This window comes from Phytophthora parasitica (assembly GCF_000247585.1).
Source record: "Phytophthora parasitica INRA-310 unplaced genomic scaffold supercont2.16, whole genome shotgun sequence".
Classification (NCBI taxonomy): Eukaryota; Oomycota; class Peronosporomycetes; order Peronosporales; family Peronosporaceae; genus Phytophthora; species Phytophthora nicotianae.
The window spans coordinates 962,977-985,763 of NW_008649002.1; the positions used below are offsets into that span (position 1 = coordinate 962,977).

General features: G+C 50.3%; 7 protein-coding genes across 7 annotated transcripts; 3 read left to right on the plus strand and 4 right to left on the minus strand.

Moving 5' to 3' along the window:
- Window positions 1-157: 157 nt before the first annotated feature.
- Window positions 158-2,542, plus strand: PPTG_08964 (hypothetical protein). The gene is made up of 2 exons (XM_008903720.1): window positions 158-761; window positions 829-2,542. The coding sequence occupies exons 1-2, from the start codon at window positions 240-242 to the stop codon at window positions 2,401-2,403; spliced, it is 2,097 nt and encodes a 698-aa protein (XP_008901968.1). The 5' UTR covers window positions 158-239; the 3' UTR covers window positions 2,404-2,542.
- On the minus strand, window positions 1,733-4,173 carry PPTG_08965 (hypothetical protein). Its single transcript, XM_008903721.1, has 2 exons — window positions 2,889-4,173; window positions 1,733-2,828 (listed from the first exon to the last, which is right to left on the minus strand). The coding sequence occupies exons 1-2, from the start codon at window positions 3,990-3,992 to the stop codon at window positions 2,631-2,633; spliced, it is 1,302 nt and encodes a 433-aa protein (XP_008901969.1). The 5' UTR covers window positions 3,993-4,173; the 3' UTR covers window positions 1,733-2,630.
- A 410-nt stretch (window positions 4,174-4,583) lies between these two features.
- On the minus strand, window positions 4,584-6,308 carry PPTG_08966 (hypothetical protein). Its single transcript, XM_008903722.1, has one exon. The coding sequence runs from the start codon at window positions 6,137-6,139 to the stop codon at window positions 4,673-4,675; it is 1,467 nt and encodes a 488-aa protein (XP_008901970.1). The 5' UTR covers window positions 6,140-6,308; the 3' UTR covers window positions 4,584-4,672.
- Window positions 6,309-6,412: 104 nt separating this feature from the next.
- Window positions 6,413-6,574, plus strand: PPTG_22436 (hypothetical protein; the record flags this gene model as incomplete). Its single annotated transcript, XM_008903846.1, has 1 exon — window positions 6,413-6,574. The coding sequence occupies one exon, from the start codon at window positions 6,413-6,415 to the stop codon at window positions 6,572-6,574; it is 162 nt and encodes a 53-aa protein (XP_008902094.1).
- A 1,267-nt stretch (window positions 6,575-7,841) lies between these two features.
- PPTG_08967 (hypothetical protein) lies at window positions 7,842-9,643 on the plus strand. The gene has a single exon (XM_008903723.1). The coding sequence runs from the start codon at window positions 7,936-7,938 to the stop codon at window positions 9,460-9,462; it is 1,527 nt and encodes a 508-aa protein (XP_008901971.1). The 5' UTR covers window positions 7,842-7,935; the 3' UTR covers window positions 9,463-9,643.
- On the minus strand, window positions 9,593-11,164 carry PPTG_08968 (hypothetical protein; the record flags this gene model as incomplete). Its single annotated transcript, XM_008903724.1, has 4 exons — window positions 9,593-10,354; window positions 10,427-10,554; window positions 10,610-10,711; window positions 10,769-11,164. 4 exons carry the CDS (start codon window positions 11,162-11,164, stop codon window positions 9,628-9,630), a joined length of 1,353 nt encoding a protein of 450 aa, XP_008901972.1. The 3' UTR covers window positions 9,593-9,627.
- A 7,312-nt stretch (window positions 11,165-18,476) lies between these two features.
- PPTG_22437 (hypothetical protein) lies at window positions 18,477-20,495 on the minus strand (the record flags this gene model as incomplete). The annotated part of the gene is made up of 1 exon (XM_008903847.1): window positions 18,477-20,495. The coding sequence occupies one exon, from the start codon at window positions 20,493-20,495 to the stop codon at window positions 18,477-18,479; it is 2,019 nt and encodes a 672-aa protein (XP_008902095.1).
- Between the last annotated feature and the right edge of the window lie 2,292 nt (window positions 20,496-22,787).

A 22,787-nucleotide genomic window follows, 5' to 3' on the forward strand; every position in this document is an offset into this window, starting at 1 on the left:
CTCAATAAATAATACTTTTGCTAATATAAAATATTCTCTTCAACAACTAATTACAGACGATATTATAATCTTTAAGTCTTGATGTTGATGTGGCTATTTCCCTGTAATACCAGCTATAACGGGATCTGTCACATTTCTGTTCTCGCACCTTCAACCATAGAAACCGCCGCGCCTGTACAGGAATGCCATAGCATTCTGCAATTCGCCGTCATCAGCGCATCTCCGATCTCTTGCTCTCAATGCCGCTGCCTGTAGACGCTCACCCCCTCAGTCCAGAGGCTGTGCGACCAGGTATACACACCGTCCCGGACGACGATGTTGGCGTGGGGGTACACGTAACCAAGTCGCCCACGCCTGTAACCAGCGACAGCAGCGACGGGGAGACCACCACGACGCCTCCGCCCGCTCCGTCTGCTCCTAAAGCCGACGAAGTGCGCGAGCTGGAGATGCAGACGACGCCGCGCTGCCAGCTCGAGGACTTCACGCCCTTCGCGCGTTGTCATCTCTGGAAACTGATGATGTCTTTCTACGACCGCCAAGGTGTCGAGTCCTGGGCGCAGGGCATCGTACCGCACTTCATCACATCCAACACCTTCATCGCCAAGCGCTACAGTAACGTATTAAGCGCCTATTTCCGAGATGCTCTCAAAACTGGATCGATGTCGCCCGTAGACCCCTCACAACCGTTTTACATTGTGGAACTCGGCGCTGGATCGGGCAAATTCAGCTTCTATTTCCTCAAGGCACTCGCTCAAATGGAGGTGAGCTTAGATACTTTTTTATTCTAAGTAAATGCTGGGTTGATTGATGTTATTGTGGTGTCTGTAGAGCGTGCTGGACTTCCCGTTGAGCAACATCCGCTACATCATGACAGACTTTACGGAACAGAACTTCAACTTCTGGAAGACCCATCCAGCTCTGGCGCCGTTTGTCAAGCGCGGCATTGTGGACTTTGCCATCTTCGACGCCACCACAGACACAGAGTTGCGTCTGTACTCGTCTGGTCAGGTCATTCGTCCCAACGACCTGATTAATCCCTTGTGCTTGATTGCAAATTACCTCTTCGATACGCTATACCACGACCTGTTCCAAGTGGACCGTGGAATATTAAAAGAAGGTCTTGTCAGTGTTGGCTCCAAGCGTGCAGAGGAGCCCGATCCACTCGATCCGGAAATTATCAAGCGCTTGAACAACATTTTCAAGTACGATCAGATCGACGAAGCGTATTATGGAGAAACCAGACCTCACTGCAACAACATATTGAAGTGGTATCACGAGTACTTTGATCCAGCGTCTACTGGTGCTACGATCCTGGTGCCTATCGGAGCTTTATCGGCCATTGAGCGTCTAGCAGCATTGTCGAAGAACGGACTCGTGGCGCTATCAGGTGACAAGGGCAACAACAATCCCGACCATTTCCGAGGAGTCAGCGACCCGCATATCGCCGTACACGGCAGTTTCTCTGTCATGGTCAACTACCACGCTATTGGCGTGTATTTTGCCAGTCGCGGTGGGTTTGCATTGCACAGTCCACAGGAAGAAGCCAGCCTCAAGGTGTCAGCTTTTGTGTTGCCAGCAAACGCTGCTAGAGAAAGTGAAGCGCATAGCTCTGCGATGACGGGGCTGTACGGCGACGGACTGGATAAAACGAGTGAGAAGCGCAGCCGCCAGTTCCCGCACTTAACAACCGCATTTAACGATGAAATCGTGTCGTTTGGACCCAACGACTTCTTCGTGATGCAGAAATCCACCAAGGAAGATGCCAAGACGCCGTCACTTAAGGCTGTACTAGCGCTGATGAAGCTGAGCGGGTGGGATCCGGACGTGTTTTATAAGTTCCGCGACGTTCTGTTGGACCAGTCACCGGCTGCCGCTCCCAAACTCAAACAGGACGTGGTGTACGGAATCCCGATGGTCTGGAAGAACTACTACGCGCTAGACAAGGAGAAGGATGTCGCCTTTGAAATCGGTCGTCTCTACTACGGATTGCACGAGTACGACAGCGCATTGGCCTACTACACTCTGTCCGCACAAGAAATGGGCAAGCACCACGTCACAAGTCACAACATGGGGCTTTGTCATTACAGTAAGAAGCAGCTCGAGCTGGCTGCGACGTGCTTTGAGGAGGCCTACACGCTCAACCGTTCCTATCAAAAAGCGGCCACTTGGCTCCAACGCGTGCGCAAGGAACTCGGTATTGTAACTGATGGTGTTGCGTTGTCTGGCCAGACTACAGCCTCAGGGGTTGAGGGCGTTGTTGATCACCAACCAGTGCAACGATCAGCTGGAAGTTTGGTGGCGCAACAGGTTCTATTGTCCATGCCTGATCATGAAGATGAGAAGACTCGCTTGAACTCAACAGCACTTGGAGTTGAGGTCCAAAACGGTATTAGCAACGTGTAAGGAGAATCGGTTGCTATCTCTCGCGTATTTCACAGTTAAAATGGTGAAGTGTCAGCAGCATCTACTTACTTTAAAGCCTAGATTATCTTTTGTAGAGCGTTTGAACTTTTCGCCCTCAACGCAAGCTGTTGACCGTGTTTTTAATGCTGTTACTGCTTCAAAGTTGGGGGGAGAACTCGGTGTTTTACACAGCGACGTTCATGCTACAGGATCAAAACTTGATCGCTTTATTTGGACTGGATAGAGGCGGCGTCGCCTGTGATCTGCCAAGCAATCATCTTCCTGTCATTGCCAGTGGAGAAGAACGTGTTGCTCGGCCCAGTGGTGATACGTCGCACAGCGTCCTGATGCCCTTGGTTGAGATTGGCGCCTAGTGTTGTCTTGTACGCGAATGAAGGCAGTTCCTTGACTGAAATGGTGCCGTCCTGGAGGCAGCAACAAACAGGTGAGTATACACACACAACGACATCTATAGAGTAGCGTACCGCCATGCCGATGAGAAGAATCGGAGCTTGTGCGGCGTCTTGTGTACCGCAAAGTGCAGTGACCTGCGAGTCCTGCGTCTCCTTGAAAAGCTGCTGGAAGGGAGGAGTGAGACTCCACACGATAATCTCACAGTCAAGTCCGCCACTGATGAGGAACGTCTCATTACCGTTCACCCAGAACTCGAGGTCCATGACGGCGTCCGTGTGGCCATTTTCTTCGGCCGAGAGCACCTTGACGCACTGGTATGTAGCCAAGTCCCAGAGTCGAATTGTTGAGTCCACACTAGCTGAGGCCAAAATGGGTGCACCGCCCACTGCAAACGTCTTGAGGCGCGTCACTCCGCGCACGTGTCCTTCCATGACACCGCGACACTTGAACTGGTTGGTGGCTGTATCCATCTGCCAGTATCGGATGGATCCGTCCGCACTGCCGCTGAAGAGGGTGGCATTGCCCGTCGAGTCGGTCGCTACAGCCAGAGCTTGGACATTCATTGTATGTGCGAAGGGCATAACGTCGGATGCTGGGAATTCAAAGGGTGGCGCCTGTGCATTCTCCAAGTTCCATCCTCGCACCATACCCACCGACACCTTGGGGTTGGGTGGGAAGCGGCCTTCGAATCCAGCGAACAGGAAAGGACCGCACAGTACAAGCGCCACGACGCCCTCAGTATGCGGCGTCTTGTCTCTGTTGCCTCCTCTGCCTCCGCCGTTACCACCGTTCGCTGTAGCGGGTGGGAGCGCGTCCTGCACACTGATAGTGGTGACTTCTTGCCAGGTGGCACAGTCCCAGAGCTTGATGCTGGCGTCCGCTGCACACGTGAAGAGCTGCTGACGCTCAGCCCACATAACCACGTCTTTGATGGATCCGTTGTGGCCGCGTGTCTCGCCGATAGTCTTGACGAAGTGAGGATAGCGGCATGGCCGGCCGCCCGAAGTCTGTTCGAACTCGCATTTGCCGCCGTCCATGAAGCGCCGACACACCTCGTTGCCCACGGACGAGCCACTGCCGAAACCACCGCGGCCACCTCCGTATCCTCCACGTCCTCCGCGGTTGCCACGCCCGCGACTGCGTCCGCCAAAGCCTCCTCGCCGGTTGTAACTCATGCTGTGCTCGCCGATAGTGGTGACTCGGTTCTAATGCGTGGGGCCTGGCAAATAATGAGACAAAACGGGTGGGTTGTGTGGTACACACAAACCAGACCCGACCCGAATGGATCTTCACACGTCACAGATTCGGCTTCAACTTCAGCGAATCGCAAAAGGCGAGGATTTCTGTGGTGTCGCTCAATTTTCGGATACTGACTCCATAGTTTCTAGTTTCTAGATAGGCACACTAGAGAACCAAATGCTCCGAGAACTCGAGCATGTTAGTAATAATGCCCAGATCACCACTGTTAGACTGCGAGTTAGAGCCGCCATTCGCTCAACGGTGACGGGAAGATGGTAGGGGAACCAAACGGACCTGTCGTTCGTCATAAGAAGATCATTTACGAGTTCATTTAGGAACAGGTTGAAAAAAAATAACGAGGTTGTCACGCCAGGGCCGGGTAATTGAACGGATGTGACGCAGCACCACTGAGGCTCGTGCCGGTGCAGTTGTTTTTGGCCTCCTTTGCTGATGAAGCATCACCATCTCAAATCCTAACGAGTCCTTATAACTTGTAAAAGTCATTTATGACAAATGGAAGATGAGCAAGTTGGACGAGATAACGTAGCATTTATTGTCTGTTGCGAACAGCATACCCAGTGCGATCCGCTATCAGTTATATACGTTGTGTTCACACTTAAGATGACAAAGCCGTTTGGTTGTAGTACACAGTATCCTGGAACTCGGCATCGCAGTAGGGGAAAAGCGTGTCCGATTCGGACGGAGCAAACAAGTTCTTGCCGGCGGTGTACGTCGAGTAGCAGCCGAGCACGGTGCACACCACAATGACGACGCCAGCCCCAAACTTCTCGTACAGTGGGACGTGCTCCCAGGTCTTGATGAGGTAGAAGACCGTCGGCAGAACAATGCAGTTGGCCGTGATAGCCGACGCGCCCACGAAGTCGACGAAGTCCGAGAAGTGGTCCTTGAAGATAATGGACAGAATCACCAAAACCACGATAATAGCCAAACGAAGCACGATGTACTTGATCGCGTTGGCGCCACGGTACTCTGCAGCCTCCAGCTCGTGGTTGTTGTTGACTTCACCGGTAAGAGGGAACACGGACGTCCGCGAACGTCGACTGGACGTCACGCTAACATCCTTCTGCAGGTCCACAGGCGTGCCGGACTCCTGGTATCCCGTGCCGTTCTCAATGTCCTCCGCCACCTTCTTGTGCATACCCAATACCAGACGCTCGGCGATGTAGAAGGCCGGGTTAATCAGTACAGAGAAGGCAATGGTAACGTGCATCTGCATGGCCAGGTACGCCAACACGACGGTACCCCATTTAGGAGCGAAGCCCAGAGTGGTGAGACCGGTGGCAGCGTCCGGGTAGATTACGTACAGCAGGTTGCCCGAGACCTGGCAGCCGACCGAGAAGTACGGCACGAAGCCGAGAATCAGCAGCATGCACATGATGAAGAGCATGGTGACGGTGACAACGCGGGGCATGCGGCTCGGGTCGCTGTGTTGACGTTGCACATCCGACAGGACAATGCCGGCACCGAAGCCCATGGCAAGACTGCCGAATGCACCGGTGACCTGGGACAAACTCAGCTCGGGTGAAGGCACGGACGGATGGTCGCGCATACCGTGAGCCACGATTGCAATGCCCAGAGCATCGGCGATCAGCGTTCCCATGCAGCCAGCAAAAGCCGCGCCAGCACCTTCCTTCAGCGTAGGGACCAGAGCAAGCGGGAGCACAGTGATGGTCATGAGAATGATCCACGTCGTGGTGTCCCAGGCGTCCGGGAACAGACCATCGAGCAGACCACCGCCGAGCACCAGGAACACACACGGCATAAGTAAACAGGAGCCCATCTGTGAGACGACGCACAGCCAGCGACCGGTCTTTCCCATGCACCATTCACCGAGATCGCTGAAGGTGTTGACGGAGTTGGGGGCGAGCAGAAGCACCTTGGACATGGCGACCGACGCGTAAATGTTTGCGGCCGCCATAAAAACAGTCGCCAGAAAGCCCAAAACGGGACCAGCACGAGCGAAATTAGCGGGCATACTCAACGTGCCAACGCCGCACATGCAGCAAAAGAGACTGAAGGAGAACTTGGCGTCCTCGAACGTGAAAAACGGTTGCTTGGCCATGGTGTCGAGTGCTGTTTGCGAGGTTGGCAGCCAATTTCAAAGTGAGCAAGAGCTAGGTGGTCAGTACGCTGCTGCATGCAGCAAACGAGCGAGTTGGACGCATTTGCCTTGGCTGATCCCTTGTCTGTGCACGCAGCACGGCCAACGAAAAAAAAAAACTTCAGGCTTGAATCAAGCGGTGTTGCTCTGGATACGGTACAAGTATACGGATATCACGACGTGCAAAAACCTTCCGGTGAATGACATGAGAAGGGGCCTCATCGGGATGTTAGGATGCAGTGCACCGGTACAAACTGCATCACAACAAGCAATTTTGGTCCTGGTCCCTTGACACAGGCGTTGCACCGTGCTTGGGCGCTGGTTGCTCTGCGTTTCTCCGGATTGCGAACGAAGGCTGAAAAAATGGGTCTTCTCGACGCCGTCAAGTGGAAGTGACCGATATTTGAGCATTAATCGATGGCATGCACGGTAGTCGCGAGGTTGGTTATTTATAATAACTTTTTTTTCATTCATTATGCCACCCCTCTAAAATGGAGATGTACGATAACGGATTGGTCCTGTAATCTGTATGTTTAGATGTCCATTTGGCTGTTACTGCTTCAGTTTCAGCTTTTCAGCCCCCACAAGGTGATGCTTTCATGAACTCCCACGATGGGTTTTCGACTGTCTCGCTCCGGATGATGGACACTGCCCATTGGACAGGCATCAATATCCACCGGTTTTGGCGATCTTCTTTGGCGGGGACTCAGCGTGCTCCACGCTGGCCATCTGCATTGAAGAGCTCGTCTAAACAAAATGGGGTTCGAAATGTTTAGACTAACACTTCAATTTGGCCTGGACGAAATTTAACTTCGCCACAATCAACCGTTTGGTTTAACAACAAGAAGATGAACACGTGGCTGGCTACCTGCCGAAGCTAACTAAAAGCTAATTCGACTACCTTCTCTCTACCTACCTACCTGCCGAAGCACTACATGTATTTCGAAGGTATTTGGGCTTTACTGTCTCTATTTTGGCTTCGCAGTCTCGTTGACACCACGCCACTTCGCGCGGCGAAAAACAACTTACATGCTACAACGCTTATATTTTTTGGTATTAGCATGCATGGTCTCATTTTGGATGTCCAAATATTGCCAACGAGAGACAACGAAGGCATCTGCGGACACACCTATCCATGGCTTCTGCGTTTTTCATTGGAAACAAAACAAACAGAAAAAACTGTTGGCTTCTACTGTACGTATTCGCAATGACAGATCCATTTCGTTAAGAGCGCTACTGCAACCCACATCACATGTATGCGCTTACATAACGTCTAAAACTAACGCATATTTTCGTATGGAGCAACGCAAGACTGCGAAGCACTTGATACAAACAAACGGTGTCGCAATATCGCCAACCACGAAGAAGACAACAGTTGTCGACCGCTAGAAGAATTTCGCTGCTTTTGTAGTGACTCTCGTCAGGCTGTGGTGGGCAATCGAAACTAAAGTTATTCACATCACGAGAAGCAACGACAAATAATAATAATGGGCATGCGGCATGCCATTGCCATGAACAAGGAGCTCTTCCATATTTTTCTTGACTATAATGTACTGCCTTATTTGGAAAAGTACTGGGATAAGGTTTAATTTTGCCAAGTCGGTCGTTGGTCGGTCGGTCGTGAAGAGCGGTGGCTACTGCCACATATTTGAATGTTAAATGTACAAAAAGTGTCTACCCCGCTTCAACGACACCCCGCTTCAACAACACCCTTCCTGCACAGCTACAACTCGACATCATCTGACGTGTCCTCCCTCATGTCGTCGCTGCAGCAGCACAAGTGCGCGGAGGCGGTGGCGCAGCTCAAGCAAGCGGAAAAGGCGCTAGCTAAGCGTTCCTTCTTCCGCGGCTCACCGGACTACTTAACAGCAGCGCCGCTGCTCGACAAAGCCGGCGAACTTTTCCGCCTCGGAGGCGACTTCGAATCCAGCAAACAAGCCTTCGCGCGCTGCGCCGAAGCCCAGGAGCACAACCAGTCACCATTCCGAGCTGCACAAGCGTGGGAAAATGTAGCCAAGACAGCGCTGCAGCAGCTTAAAGCAGAGCGATCCGGTGCACACACTGCACAGCAGCACACGGCCGAGGCACGCAAGGCTTACGAGACGGCTAGCGGCCTGTATGTGGATATGGGCGAGTTCGGCAAGGCTGCGGACGCACTGGTTAAAGGTGCACAGGCCTGCGAAAGCTATGGCTCCAGTGCGGACGACGTACTGCCCCTGTATTGGCGCGCGTGCGACCTGTTAGAGGCACAGGACAAGCCCCACTTCGCGGTCGAAACGTTCCGCAAGACACTGAGCTTCTTGGTGAAGTATGGTAAATACGGTGAGGCTATGAAGCTACTGGACCGCTTGGTGACGCTGTATGAGGCCATGGACCAGCGCCACAATGTGCACAAAATGCACCTGAGCCAAGTGATCTTGATGTTGGCATCGGGCGACGTGCCTGCAGCTGATGCCTTGTACTCGCGTTGCTTGCAGGACGACTCGTTCTTGTCTTCAGACGACTGTGCATTGGCCGAGGACCTCGTTCGCGCGTTCAAGATGGGCAACGAAGAGCTCCTCCAGGCCACTGTACGAAAGCCCGGCTTCATGGCGCTGGACAACCAGATCGGACGGATCTGCCGCAAATTATCGGTATATGGATCTGGAGACGCCCCACCACCGCCACAGCGCCAACACAGACCGGATCCTTCTCGTGGAGGAGGCTTGCCTCAGCACCAACAACCGAAACAGCGTAACCCGTTCGCACCGTCAGCACGCGCAGCCCCAGCCCAGCGTAACCCATTCGCGCCCTCTGCAAGAGCGCCAGCCCCAGTACAAGCTCCTTCGCTGGACTCCGAGTACGATGTTTCAGCTTCTCAAGTGCCGACGACGTCGAGTACGGATGTACGGGACAGCGACTACGAAGCAATGCTGGCTGAAGCTCTCGGTGAAGTCGACGTTTCTAAAGACAAGAAGAAACCAACTTCGACCCACAAGCAGGAGATAACCGAGAAACCCGCTGCGCTCACTAAGCAGTCGTCCTCTTTGTCGCCTACTTTGGTGCATTCTCCGCCGCCCGCAGCGGCGCGTGCTAGCGTTCGCATGGACTACGAGGACGACCTCGAGTTCGCCATGCCAGACTCAGACTCGCTTGAGTTCTCCATGACCCCGAACGAATCGGCGGGTGCTGGTTATTCGGACTCGTTCGAGGCGGCTGCCGCACCTCCGAAAGAAGAGACACCGGCGTCCAAACCTGCGTCTAAACCGGTCGCTCCTATGTACGACGAGTTCGACCTCACCTAGGCCGCACATCCAGACACAAAAGAGCAAGCAAACGGTATTGTAGCTTAAGGTAATGGTGCTTTTCTGCTCAAATCTAGCTTCTCTTCTTCCTGCACCCTGCTCATGGTATGACTAACAGCATGCACAAGGGTGACTCTCAATGCGGATTAATGTATTTGCAGTGTCTTAGCTGAGCTCGCGAACTAGCTGGATCTCCTCTCGTCTCGCTTCTTCCTGCTTCCACTCGTTTCGAGTCCTCCCAGTATTCGCTCGTCCAGGTGCTGACGAAGGCTTTAAAGCCTGAGTAGAGGTCTTGGTACCACCTGTGATAGTAGGAGTCAGATCCGTCTTCGTCTTTGCGGCGTTTACAGGTGCAGTGCTAGGAGGTTTCTCGTTGGTTTGCTTCGAGCTTGGAGGTCTCTTCTCTCGGTTTCTGTTAGCTGAGCCCACAAGACCAACGTTGCCGACGCCACTGACAACATACGGCTTGACCTCAGTATGTTTACGCTTGTAAGCAGCCTCGAGCTCTTCGTGTTCATGCACAAGATCAGCAAAAACGATGGATTTGCCAACGGAAATTGCACTAGAGTCCACACGCGACCCGTCCAGTGCTGAATACTGCGGCGCGTTGGGATCAACACGTCGTGTAGATCGGATACTGTGCACCAGTGTGTCTGCCTTGGCACCCGAAATGTCGGAGGTGATGTTAGTGTCCCGGTAGTTGCGTCTATGTGCCATGACGATGCCTGCCACGACTGCAGTGGCAGGGTCTGTGCAGCTTGCACCTTCGATATCGTCTGTCTTCAACGCGTAGCTAGGTTTATCTCGCTTGGGATGTTGTTTTAGTGGCTGGGACAGCGGGTCATCGCTCACGGTCATGCCGTTGACAGTGTAAACGGGGTTTAATACGTTTCTAGCAAAAGAACAGCGGAATAACAGACTCGTAAGCTGCTGACGGATAGCAAAACAACTAATTAGTACTCACGTGACTCGACTGGATTTGAAGTCTACGTTGGTGATGTCCTGCACGTTCAGAATGTCCCGTGGTGGGTGTTCACGCAGTCCTCGCTTATGACGAGGTAACCAACCTGCTTGAGCACCTGCAATATCGTCCTACAATTGATTTCAGTACGTAATCGTGGACTTTTCATGAGTGTATATTACTTACCAACTTCAGGCCGTCTCGAGGATGTTGGATATCGCGAACCTTAATCGACGTGCCTTCGATGTCGGACACGTTGTAGCTGTCCCGCAGAAACTTTGGCTCAATCTACAGAGGTTCAAAGTGAGGTATCACACGACTTGAGGATGCTGTACTGAAACGCACCGGTGGCGCTTTCGTGAAGGACGGGAGTTTGTAGTTTGGCTGTAGTGGATTTACAACACGCTCCGTTCGAAAACCTGCCGGTCGAGAGGTGGTGCCCTCGATTGGAAGCTGCTTGAATCGGTCTTCGCTTCCTGCGCGCCAGTTCTTCGGGTGCAGCTCCATGCTTGTGGAGCCCTTGATGTCGTGGGCATCGTAGAAGTGCGGCTTGTTGACGTACATGTGATTCTTGAGCAGTGGTCTTGTGCCGCGGATATCGGTCACGTCGTTGGTGACTCGATCTGGATTGCGCTTGAGTGGCGGCACTCGACCACGGTCCATAAAATACTGTAATTGCCGCTGTTGCTGCTGGTGGTCCAAGCCCTCCGCCGACGTCGGTGGGAGCGGCTCCATGGCCATTGCCGATATTGACACACTCTAGTCTCGAACAGCAACAACTGTTTTTTTTTAGTACTTCAACTTGCTCGGATATTTATATCCTCATGTGTGTATTTCCTGTATAAATAAATATTTGTTATACATATTTGTACCCACTAATGCCGTGCGTTGCCCGGGAAGCTCTGGATATTTTTTGCGTTAAAATAAAAAAAATGATAAAAAAGCAACATTAAAAATGTGCTTTCTAAGAACTATTTTTTTGAAGTCTACTAGAGGAGTCTAGCTAGGTGCTTGTTGGCTATGCGAAAAAGTAATACATGAGATGAGGCAGAAGCTTATATCCTTAATACCGGCATCCGTTTAAAGCGAAATGCCCCCAACAAGCAGGAAAACTATAATATACTTATTATCTCCGCTCTATGTGCATTGCAGTACGGTCACGAAGGGAATGAGAGACCAGAGTGGCGCCTTCGACGAAATTTTGAGTAGTATTCGGCCGAGGGGAAGCTATCGATGGAAGTATTATAGTAAAAATCGCACAAAACTCATGTTTTACTCGACTTGTCAAATTTTCGAGCGGCTAATACTCTCTCCTCCCCCACCACACAGATATGTGAGTACAGCTTTAAAATATTTTTCAGAACCGATGGCAAATTCCATGACCACACCCTAGCAAGGCAAAGTAGCCTTCTAACCCTCCCACATCATGGTTATATATGTGCTAGATAGACGTCACACTAATTGGCTATACAACGACACCCCTTACGACTCCCGCCTCTCCTTAGCAAGGCAACATTGCCTTCTCCGTAGATCTCCCCTACAATATGTGAGGTTGCGGGAATGTCGTTCTTGTCCGACTGGGTCAACATTCACCATTTTTTGGATCGGATCTTAAAAGGTTATAAAGCATTTCGTCGCTTTAGCTCTTCTTTTATCATTTCAAGGTATTGAGTTATTACAAAAGTAACCAAATATAATATGATACAGGATATCCGAGGGGACCAAACTCGAAGGAAAAGATGGAGAACCCTGCCAGTGCCCGTGGCTTTGGTCGTCTACCTGCCAAACCTGATCCAAAGTCCTTCATCCGTAAAGGTGGATATAAATATCCAGAGAACATTTTTATTTATCATGACTAAACTAATATTTTATAAAAACGGAGTATTTTATTACCGGTCCTTCGTGTACTACTGTAGGAGTAAATACGACAAACACTCAAAGAATTAGCGCTCGCCACTCAATTACACACTACCAGCACACAGAACATAGACCAACGCAGCGTCATGAAACCAGGCGCAGATTATTTTGTATCGAGGCAACATTTTTTGCCACAGTCTTTATGTACCAGCAGACAGACATGAAGTGTGGTGCATACCGGAGGTTGCAAACATTACAGGTCGGGCGGCCGTACCCACCCGTAAGTATTAGACACACGAAGAGGATGTCCGTGTCCAACCGATTCGAAACAGAGGATGCCCATACCCACCCGCCGGAAAACTTCGGTTGGCCGCAATCTAGTCACAGAGTATCGATACTGGATCGCGCAACCAGGATATCGTCGAGGACGTACGGGTTTAAAGTTGTCCTCTTCTTTCCAAATGCATTCCCGGCGTCAGAAAAGTTGCTTTCGGACATAGCGCTTGACGCTGGAATACACAGAACCGAACGCGCAACAAGCCCGAGTATTGGAAAGGGTGCTAAATCACCATCGGAAGAAGTGTAAGTCACCTTGTGCCACCATTTAAGTAGATCAAAATCCAGTAGCTCTGTATGACTTAGTCTCAGCCCATAATAACGGTTTATCTCCATGTATTCAGGTGACTCACGCTGATAGTCGCACTTACTTTCGTCGTCATCATCTGAATCATCAGAAATGTCGTTAAGTGAGGATTCATGATTGGGCTTCAGCTTCTTTTTTGGCAGTTTATCCATAATCTTCCGCATATTTGATAAGATAGTCCTTCTCGCCATAGTAAGTTTGTGTTCATCTACTCCATATTTGTGTAGTTTGTGCTTTCTACGAGGGTCGAGCAGTGCAGCCACATAATGTACAGTGTCCAAGCTCCATTTGGGCATCCCATGATCGGAAATTAGCTGCTTCAATCCGGTAAGATATGGTGAATCGTATTTAACAGCCTCATCCGTATCTCCACGCAGTCGATCACCATGCTGAAGCGCGTGTACAGGTGTCAGATGGCGTTGTAGTTTGTGTTTAGCATACACAACGAGATGCGAAGTTGGTTTTTTCCAGCACTCTAAGGAGAGTGTAGCAGTCTGGAAAGGCTGTAAAAACAGCACCAGCTCTTCTATAAGAGCTCGATCGATGCGTTTCAGATAGGAGAATCTGTCTCGCGCTGTTAGCATGGGTCCCAAATCGTCATAGTTATCCAGCACACTGACCAGCATACGTAGAAGTGAATTCCACCGCGTAGTATTCTCCTGTTTGAGTGTCGTTGGTAGTTCTTTCTGCATATTTGACCGCTTTACATAGGCCACGAGCTCTTTGCATGCATCGATCAGGTAAAATACTTTTGGGGCATTGTCACGGTACTTGTAGAAGTTCGGCAACTGCACTCCAGACACTCGTTTTGTGGTCTTGCTTAGCACGGTTGTTATCATAGTTGCTATCTTGTGGTCCGAGCATGCTAACCACGCATACCTTGATGGTAATCCGTCATCACAGCACATATTGGACCCACTATCACTGACGACGGTGCATAGATCATCATCACCGATGCAGAAGCGCCTCAAGCACTCGGTGAACGCTTCCAAAACGAAAATTGCAGTGTGAGACTCTACATCAAGTGGCTTGACTTGTAACACACGAGAATGTAGACGAAAGCATTCATCAATAAAATGAACCGTTACCGAGAGAAAATACATCTTCCTTGTCGTATCAGTCCACAGATCAGTAGTAAAACCCGCACCAATGTTGTTCTTGAAGTGTAATGTCAGCATACGTGCTACTTGTTCTCGGGTTGAAGAAGCTGTATCGATCACATACTTTTTTTATTGTGTTCCCAACAGGCAACAAATGATCAAGATCAACTGGGGCCTTCATCTGTACACCAATATCTATCAGAACACTAGCAAGATACCGGAAACCTCGTCCTTCGCAAAGTGAAAATGGCCGCAGGTCAAGACAGCACATCTTGGCAATGTCCTGGGAAACCTTCTGCTTGTCCTTCGTTGAAGCAGCCATTGGTATCACAAAGAACTCATTGAACCCGCTTGAGCGTTTGCTTCCCGAATGGAGCATGATTTGGTGTGATTATTCAACGTAGACGTACCATTTCCTCTAGAGAAAGTGAATATCTGATAACACGCTCTGCATGCAACAAAAGTAGATTTTCCAACGGAAAAGTGCACACCAGTTGACTTCTCCACGACATGAGAGAAATAATCCCAGCACTTTGATGTGCCAGTTGACGTCTCAGAGAGAAGTGAAAGCACGATTTTGTCCGGCTTGGACTCATTTTGCATTAACTCACGCTTGATAGCAGTCTTGATCGATGACAAATCTTTTTGGGATCTAATTTTTTGTAGTTGTTTTACTCTGTAGCTTGAAAGGTCGTCACGGTTGGTAGTGGCTGCACTCTCGTCATCACGACCGGTCCGGAATACGAAAGCGTCCATGTCTTGAGCTGCAGATGCTAGAGTGGTGGAAATGAAGTTAGAGTGATAGCAAAGAAAAAAAATAGCTTGTCTAATAGCTCGGACATTCGCAACCGACCGCTGTCGAAATTAGGTTGCCCGTAACTGCCCGACGCGCAACTACTTCTGCCTTCGGTTGCCCGCGGCAACCCGTGGGTGCGGTTAAACGGTTTGCTCACGAGTACGGGTAACCTTTTGCAGCCTCTGGTGCACACACAATAAAATCCTGTCTCCACAGACGCCGACCCGTGGCGCCGCGCTCGGACGGCGTTCCTCCGGCGCTCACGTCCCCCCAAGAGGCTCAAGAGAGCGCTGAAAGAGCTCATTAGCTGCGTAAGAACGTTGGAGAGACACTCCAGTCATCAGGTGTCGGCCAAGTTCTCTCCTGGTGTGTGCAAAAATACCCGGAAGGGCGGCAAAAAATGCTGCCCGATTGATACTCGCGCCGACAAGTCGACAGAGGGAGTACCGTTCAGGATGTACAGATTGATGTAGGGGTTCGAGGCTGCTACGGCGCTGGTACTTGCAGCAAATAGGGACTCTCACGTTCAACAGCCTTGCCCAAGACTATGTTGCTTGGTGATCAACTGATCCAGGTCACAGAGCAGCGCTACGTTATCGATGGTAAGCGTAGCAAATGGGAGTGATCTATATTATTTGTACTAACATGGGATTTACTGTAGTGTGTGCTGCCTAGTTGACAGAGAGTGCGTGTCCATTTGACGTCGGGCGACCAGGGCGTTGACGACCTACGTTTCTTAGTAATGCCGCGATAAACAAATCGCTCGCGGCCGAACAGGTCGATGTGACCACGTGCGTTCTGAGCAAATACATTGTGCGTACAGTACGCAAATTTCACGAAGAAGCGGCACGGGCATGCCATCAAGCGAATGTCGACCTTCCAGCCTGTCGATGGCATCCAATCTTTTTCATGCGTGCAGTGTTTTGGCCGAGCTGTGCTGAGACAGGAAGGTCCTCATGCCGGCGGCGTAGGTCTTCATTGTAAGAGCGATTGGCTGGGAGAGAGCGAACGTACACTACGTCTTGAGACATCACCTCGTCTGGTGTTTCTCCAAGCATGAACGCAACACTGTGTCTACTCACGACGAGCTCAGACAGAAGGCCTGTACGCTCCATTTCCCGAGCACGGCGGTGAAGGCGAGCGTCGGCTACGGTTGCTGTTGCGAATGGTGCTGCCCGAGCGCTCTCAAGACGGCACCAGTCCAGCAAACGACCCAACAGCACCCCCATTTTGAGCTTGCGGTGGGGAGTGACGTCACGCTTGAGAACGGCGTTATACTGCTCCACCGGATTGTTGGTGGTGGCAATACCGGAGGGGCTGTGGTACACTTGCCACTGCGAGAAGCGACTTGCAAGCCACGTTTCCGTAAAGTAAGCCATGAATCTGGCTAACTCCGGCCAGGAAGCCCAATCGGCAAGCACCCTCGACTTTGTCTCCTCATACTCATGGTCGCTGGTAGTGAAGTGGAGATCGTGAACGTCGTGAAGAATCTTAGCGAAAAGACTAGCCTCGAGGTTCTTAGCTTTTTCATAGACCTTTTTTTTTTTAGCAACATGGAACCAGCACATGAGATGCACTATCGAGCAATCACGTCCGAATACTTCGTCCACACCGTTGCGTTGCGCTTTGTCGGCATCCAACATCACATACCGAACTACAAGCGGCTTGTGCATGACCGCCAAGTAGACATTGCGAAGAGCGGTCAGAGCTCTAGCATGATGCAACTGCATCTGCTGCGGCATGATGAGAATGGCGACGAGGTGGAAGCTTCTCATTTTGTCCGAGATCCCGACAACCAGTACGGGGTAAGCCACTTGACAAAGCTTGTATGTGGCATCGAGATGAAAAATAAAGGAGCCAGGGTCGCGGTCAACGCGCTTAAGCAAGGTTTTGGTAGTCATACCAATAATGACCGGCAGGTGGTCACTTCCGTTGCCGACAGTTGGACGTCCGTCCGCATCGTTCTCCCAGGCGAATGTAAACGCCTCACCGTTTTCCTCGTTGGTAAACACCGCTTCGTGGATCTTGGCCTTCACAGACACTAGAATGTAGTTGTTCCGTAGGTGAGAGGTGGCGTAGTTGTGCACAAACCTCTGCACAACTGAAAGCGGCGGCAGCGAGGTTTCGTCGATATTGAAGCGCCGTAAAAACCCTGAGCGAATTTTTGAGGGCTTTAATCCTTGTGCTACCCACTCACGTGCCGCCTCCTCCATTAGTACGATGAGGCGGTTCCGCGCGGGGACGGGGCAGGTGAGAGGTACTCACCTGCCTCCTCCACTCGCATAAGGTTGTACTGTATGCAAGCGTCTTGCCCCGCCAAAAGCAGGAGGCGTGGGGTTGGACGCTAGCACAAGTGTGACAATTGCACACAAGCAAGCGAACGCGCATCGCGTGCGGAACGGCGTGGTTGCACAGACCACAGGAGACCAGATGGCTCTTGGTGACCTTGAAGGTCTTGAGCGACTCGAGTAGCAGCTCGGCGTCGCTGGTGGGCATGATGGGGGTCATTGCAGTCCAGGCGACTCTGGCGGGCATGGTGAGTTGGGCGAGCTTGTGGGGGTGGCGGGGCTTGGTTGTGGCTGTGGGGTCGAGTTATCGAGTGGATTCAAGCCCGAAGTGCTATGGAGATATTATATTGCGATTGGATAAAATTGAAGAAATACGTGAATTTGATTGAATGTTAGATTTTCTGGTGCTGTGAGGGGAGTTTTGTGTGGTTCGTGTATGCATTACGGTGATTCATGCTGTTTCTGAGTGGTGAAAGATTAGTAAGAGTGCTTGTATTGTGATTCGAGTGCCGCAAGTACTGTTCAGACATTTATGTTTTTTTTTTTGAGTGCAAACAGGACGTCGTCCTACTGTAGTACAGTGATTTGCCTCAATAGCGAGGTCATATAATTTTATAACCCTTAAGAAAGTGTCTGTAAATGACTTCACATATGTTTTTGTAGAGAATCACGCCTCTATCACACAGTTCACTTGAAAAATGTAAACCAGGACGGACTTTGCTATTAAGGCAAATTACTGTACCATCAAGTTTAATTATTAAATGACCGTTGTTGCAGGCACTGAATGGAGTGTACATAATCGGGGCGTCGTGTTACCCACTGAGCGGCACCATAGGCACCGGCGTGCCTTAAGGCACTTTATTTGGTGCAAGAGGTACCGATTTCAGAAAAGGGGGGTAATATAAAATAATACATTTCAAAAAATTTCTCAAATATAGAGATTGCGATGAGTGGTGGTGGTGGATTGAAATACAAGGTGTTACGCGAAGGTTGCACAGTTTATAAATCACATTGTGAATGTTGATCGAATGTACAGATAACTTAGTGAATTTTTGGACATTGGCTTCCAAACCATTTTACGGGGCGACTATGAGGGAAATTTTTAGGCCGCTTGCATAAGAGCTTCGAGCGTCACTTGTACTATGGAGTTTCCAATTTGAACAAATGCCACCGATGAGTTACAGTGCTCCTACTTACCTCAAAAGAGCAAACGGCTACCTGATGAGCTGTCATTAACTCGTCTTACCAGTTTATTCCTGTAAATGATACTGGAGACGTGAGATATCAACGAATGTGTTCTGTACTGAAAGGTAAACATAGTGCTATCATCTACAAGAGCGCCATCTGCAATAGCGCTACGGTATACACTTCAGTAGATAGCGCAGCCGCATAAAGCGCAACATTGCGGGGCTTGGCTTGTTGGCATAGAAATACCACGAATGTAGCACTCAAAGAAGAGGAGTACCATAACGCCGCAATTGGCTCCATCTGGCTGGCGTGGCTTGGTTTCCTTCTTGAGCCTCATGTTGGCACGCAATTCTCCGAATAGATCCTTTAGTAAATCATCGCACATGCCGTAATAATTGGTATTCGTAGCTTGCAATGGGTCGAATACCGTGACTGATCTGGTTTCAGGGCGAAAATCAAACACAATCCCACACCAGTGATTGTTATCCACGTGTAACCCCATCAATACCAGCTCATTGGCGGAATCAAAAGGAGTACCACTGCGTATAACGCGTAGTTTATCTTCTCGGTCGCGAAACCGATGAAATATCGGATCGATAATTCCCACTTTGGTGTTTTCCTTTTGAAGTAGCACCAGCCCTTGAGCCATGCATGCATCATCTAACCATTTATTTCCACGTAACGTGAGTAGCGAGAGTGACGATAGAGTACCAAACGGTGTACGCGGTCCTCCGCGCAATAATAATGTCTTGATTTTCTGCTCACGCATACCGATGTCATCACTCACGCCGTCCAAAAGTTCATCTGGCAATGACAACCGTTTGTTGCTGGTATTGACAGCCCAAACCACAGTATCTTCCACGTCCGTAATGCACTTCAAAGCACGGTGCCAGCGATCCATCGCATTGATATCCCTTAGTTGATAGATACCAAAGCGAGGTACTCGTACTCCTACGCCATCTTCGCCACAGTCCACAGGTACGGCTTTTCGAAACTGCTGAATAGCACTCTGTGCTTTCGTCACAAACCACTGCGGGAAAATGTAGCGAATGTCGTTTTCGCTCTCCTCGGATGTGAAAATTCCAGCAATAGCCTTCTTAGATTGTGGGACCGATCGTTCCGAGAGCGACTGCGTCGACGACTTGATATCAATGTATCTGTAGTCCCTATCCAGAAGTTTGACGAGATTATTTAGGCTCGGCACAGGCACCAATGTTCCTTGAACTAATTTTGTCGCCTTTTCCTTTCCACGAGTCATGCGCTCCTTCTTGCCGGACACGTTCTGCTGTTTTCGCACTTTAGGGCGCCCACGGCTCTTCGCACTTTTACTGATCGTGAATGTCGCCGGTGTAGATGTGTCAGAGTTCTCGCTAGCTGAGCTTGTGGGATGTCGCTTCGACAGGATGCTTGTTGGCGCCGTTTCTACATCCTTTGCGCGATTGGTATCCTCAGTCACCGTAGGTACAGTTGAACCCTTCTGAGAGCCTGTAGGCACTCCATCAGTACCTGTAGCCACTGCAGCTTCTCCTATGGTACCTGCAGCCACTCCGCTGGTACGTGTAGCCACTGGAGGTGTTCCTGTGGTACTTGTAGCCACCCCATTTGTATTTGACGTCACGGTATTGATACTCCCTGGCACAGCATCTGTAGTTGTAGTCTCAGTATCCATAGAGTCGCACAGGTGTGGGTGTGTTTGCGGCACGTCATCAGAATAGTCACATTCAGGACTTTGTTCGAGAATTTTGGGGGAAACAGGATCCAATTCTTGATCGGATGTTGTGGTGCCGCTTGCATCGACAGCAGAAGGTAGGTCGTACGAAGAAATCGATAACTGAGAAAGTGGGTCAAACCATTGACCTTCACGACCCACGAACGGTGCAACCCCGTCCTTGATGATCTCCTCAAACTTGTCCAAAGCTGCCAGCATCTCATTGAAGACTGCTGTACCATTACGGCTCATAATGTCAGCAATCTGAGTACCGCGTCGACAAGCCGTACTGAATTTGGTGGTGCCATTGAGAACCTTGTGTTTGCTTGACACCATCATCGACTCACGGATTTGGAAGGACTTGCGTGCGATCTGATCTTGGGGGGCGTCTTCCTCTTCAGCAGGTTGATTCAGCTTACACGACAGTCTCCATCGCTGGGCAATGTGCCGAATCGGAATTACATTCTTACCATTGCTCAGTCTCCAGTACATGACGTGACGACAAGGAAGAAGCGTGGTACGCATGAAAACGCAAGAGCAGCGTTATATCTATCATTTGTACCAATACAAAGACAATTAGTCAATAAATAAGATAAATTTTGCTAGCATCAACTATAAAACTTACCGACGTATCGACATGATAGACGTTATTGTCGCTGCCGCACGATACGGTGAACATGTTGGGCGTCACTTCGGTGACCTCGTAGTGGGTAGCTCGGTCCTTTGCAATCCAGTACTGTTGCTCAATCTGACGGTAAGCGTGTGGGCTCACCTCCTGTGAAAGTCGCTCCAGCTCTTTATCCGCGCCCTGATATCGCATGTACCCCACCGCTGTCATATTTTTACTGTATTCCATCTCTGCGACTGCCTGCAGAAATATCAGTGTATCCACACATTCGTCAAGAGGCATCTCAGGTTTCAGGATTTCCTTAAGATGGCCCCACGATGCCTCCAAGCTATCGCATAACACACAAACGTTAGCATCAAATTAAATGCAGAAGCCTTAACTCGATGCAAAATGCAGAAGCATTAACTCCATAAATTCTTACCGATTATTTGTGTGATTCCCAAGATGCGGTACGTCCGAACAGGCGTAGAGAGCCCAACGCTCCTTCTGTTGGTCCCAATTCTTCATAAAATAACGGAGAAACGGGTGCTTTGGGTCTGGGATCGCGTCCGTAGAGCATAACTGAACGTTATCCAAGAGGAAATACAGGTACTTGAGATACCTTGTGTAATCTTCACTTGTTGTTGCTGTTCTCATCATATCTACTGCGTCTTCTACTTGATCCATGTCGAAGCTGCTTGGCCCTCCGTACTCACTCTTTGCCATCTCCGACCGGATGTATTTCTTGAGATGGAAGTGACAGAGAATCACTTTAACGTTTGGAAAGTGCGCCTCCAAAAGGCTCAGCTCACCCATATCTTTGTCGATCACGATAACACGAATCTCCTCCCACGACGGATTTGAAAACTTGAAAGATTCGATCGCATCGGTAAGACACTCCGCACTCTCATTTTCCATTAGGCTGTGCTGCACATACTGACCCTAGGCACGCAAACGGTAACATTAGTACCTTTCGGTACCTACAGGTACATCTGAGGGTAACTCTTGTACATTACGTGTCTATAGTCACCAACAGGTACCTCTAGACACGTAAACTTACATGGCCGTACACATCATGTATCATGAACGAGAAGAGCTTGTACCTCGAGTCGTTCGTGTTGTGCGTCGCGTCGATCAACAGCACCTCCGGAAAAGCCTTGAACCAGCGGCGCATCTGGCGCGTCTGCAGCGTGATTGTCTGCGCCAAAGATTCGTCATCAACAAACACAGAAGCTCGGTTACCCCGCCTTCCACAAAATTCCCGCATTAGAGATTCAAGTCGCTGCTCTACGGTTCCGGAACCGCGCCGCTTCTCTCTCATTCTAGCAACCATGTTGTGGACGTCACGGAGCGTCACGTTCTGACCTATAAACGGATTCATCAGAAATAGAAGTTAAAGCAAGACGAAAGTCATGTATACGTACCCGTCTTCTCGCGCAGAAACTGCATGATCCGCTTGGGTTTCGAACCCGACGCTTGTAGCACGTCCACGAACGCAAGTAGCATTGGATCCTCGACACGCCGCACCGACGAATGGTTCTCGTACACAGCTCGGTCGACGCGATGATTATGGCTGATGCTGTAGCCAGTAACGCGCACCATGAATTTCTGCTTATCTCTGTTCCACGTCACAGCAGCCTTGATATCCGCCTTGCACTCAGTCGATTTGCCGAAGTAGCTCTTTCGTTGACCAGTACTGCGACTTTTTCGACGCCATCCGTGCGTGCAGATAAGTTTCATCCAATAGGTTTTGAATTCATCTGGGATAAGCGAGGGCGGTGAATCGGACGTCTCTCCCGATGTGTTGTCAGCAATAGCTCCATGGGCTTTGATCTCCGTGTTACGACGGGCCACCGACGTCGAACTACGGAGTCGAAAGAGCTGGTGTGTCCTCTCCTGATACTCGCCGAGGTAGCTGTTGAATGCGTCCCAGTTTTCATGCCATTCCTGGCCGATTGGTGAGGCCTCCCACACGCTGGCGGATGGCACGTGCGCCTCTGGTTCGCTTCCACTCATAGACCGTCTCCTGTGCTGTTACAATATCTCTTAGCAACAATAACAACCAACACAAGCGCAATAACTTAACGTACACAAATAGCGACCCAAGGTCGACTTGAGGCCTAGACGCGCGAAAATCCAAATGAGCGGCTCTGAACGTTTTGCGGAGGGACGTAAGG

What these genes read in the sequence shown, in the direction of transcription:
- PPTG_08964 (XM_008903720.1), top strand. Translation starts at nt 240, where the DNA reads ATGCCGCTGCCTGTAGACGCTCACCCCCTCAGTCCAGAGGCTGTGCGA. An exon ending in AGGCACTCGCTCAAATGGAG is followed by an intron (nt 762 to 828) that starts GTGAGCTTAGAT and finishes TGGTGTCTGTAG; the next exon opens with AGCGTGCTGGACTTCCCGTT.
- PPTG_08965 (XM_008903721.1), bottom strand. Translation starts at nt 3,992, where the DNA reads ATGAGTTACAACCGGCGAGGAGGCTTTGGCGGACGCAGTCGCGGGCGT. An exon ending in TTCTTCTCATCGGCATGGCG is followed by an intron (nt 2,829 to 2,888) that starts GTACGCTACTCT and finishes TGCTGCCTCCAG; the next exon opens with GACGGCACCATTTCAGTCAA.
- PPTG_08966 (XM_008903722.1), bottom strand. Translation starts at nt 6,139, where the DNA reads ATGGCCAAGCAACCGTTTTTCACGTTCGAGGACGCCAAGTTCTCCTTC.
- PPTG_08967 (XM_008903723.1), top strand. Translation starts at nt 7,936, where the DNA reads ATGTCGTCGCTGCAGCAGCACAAGTGCGCGGAGGCGGTGGCGCAGCTC.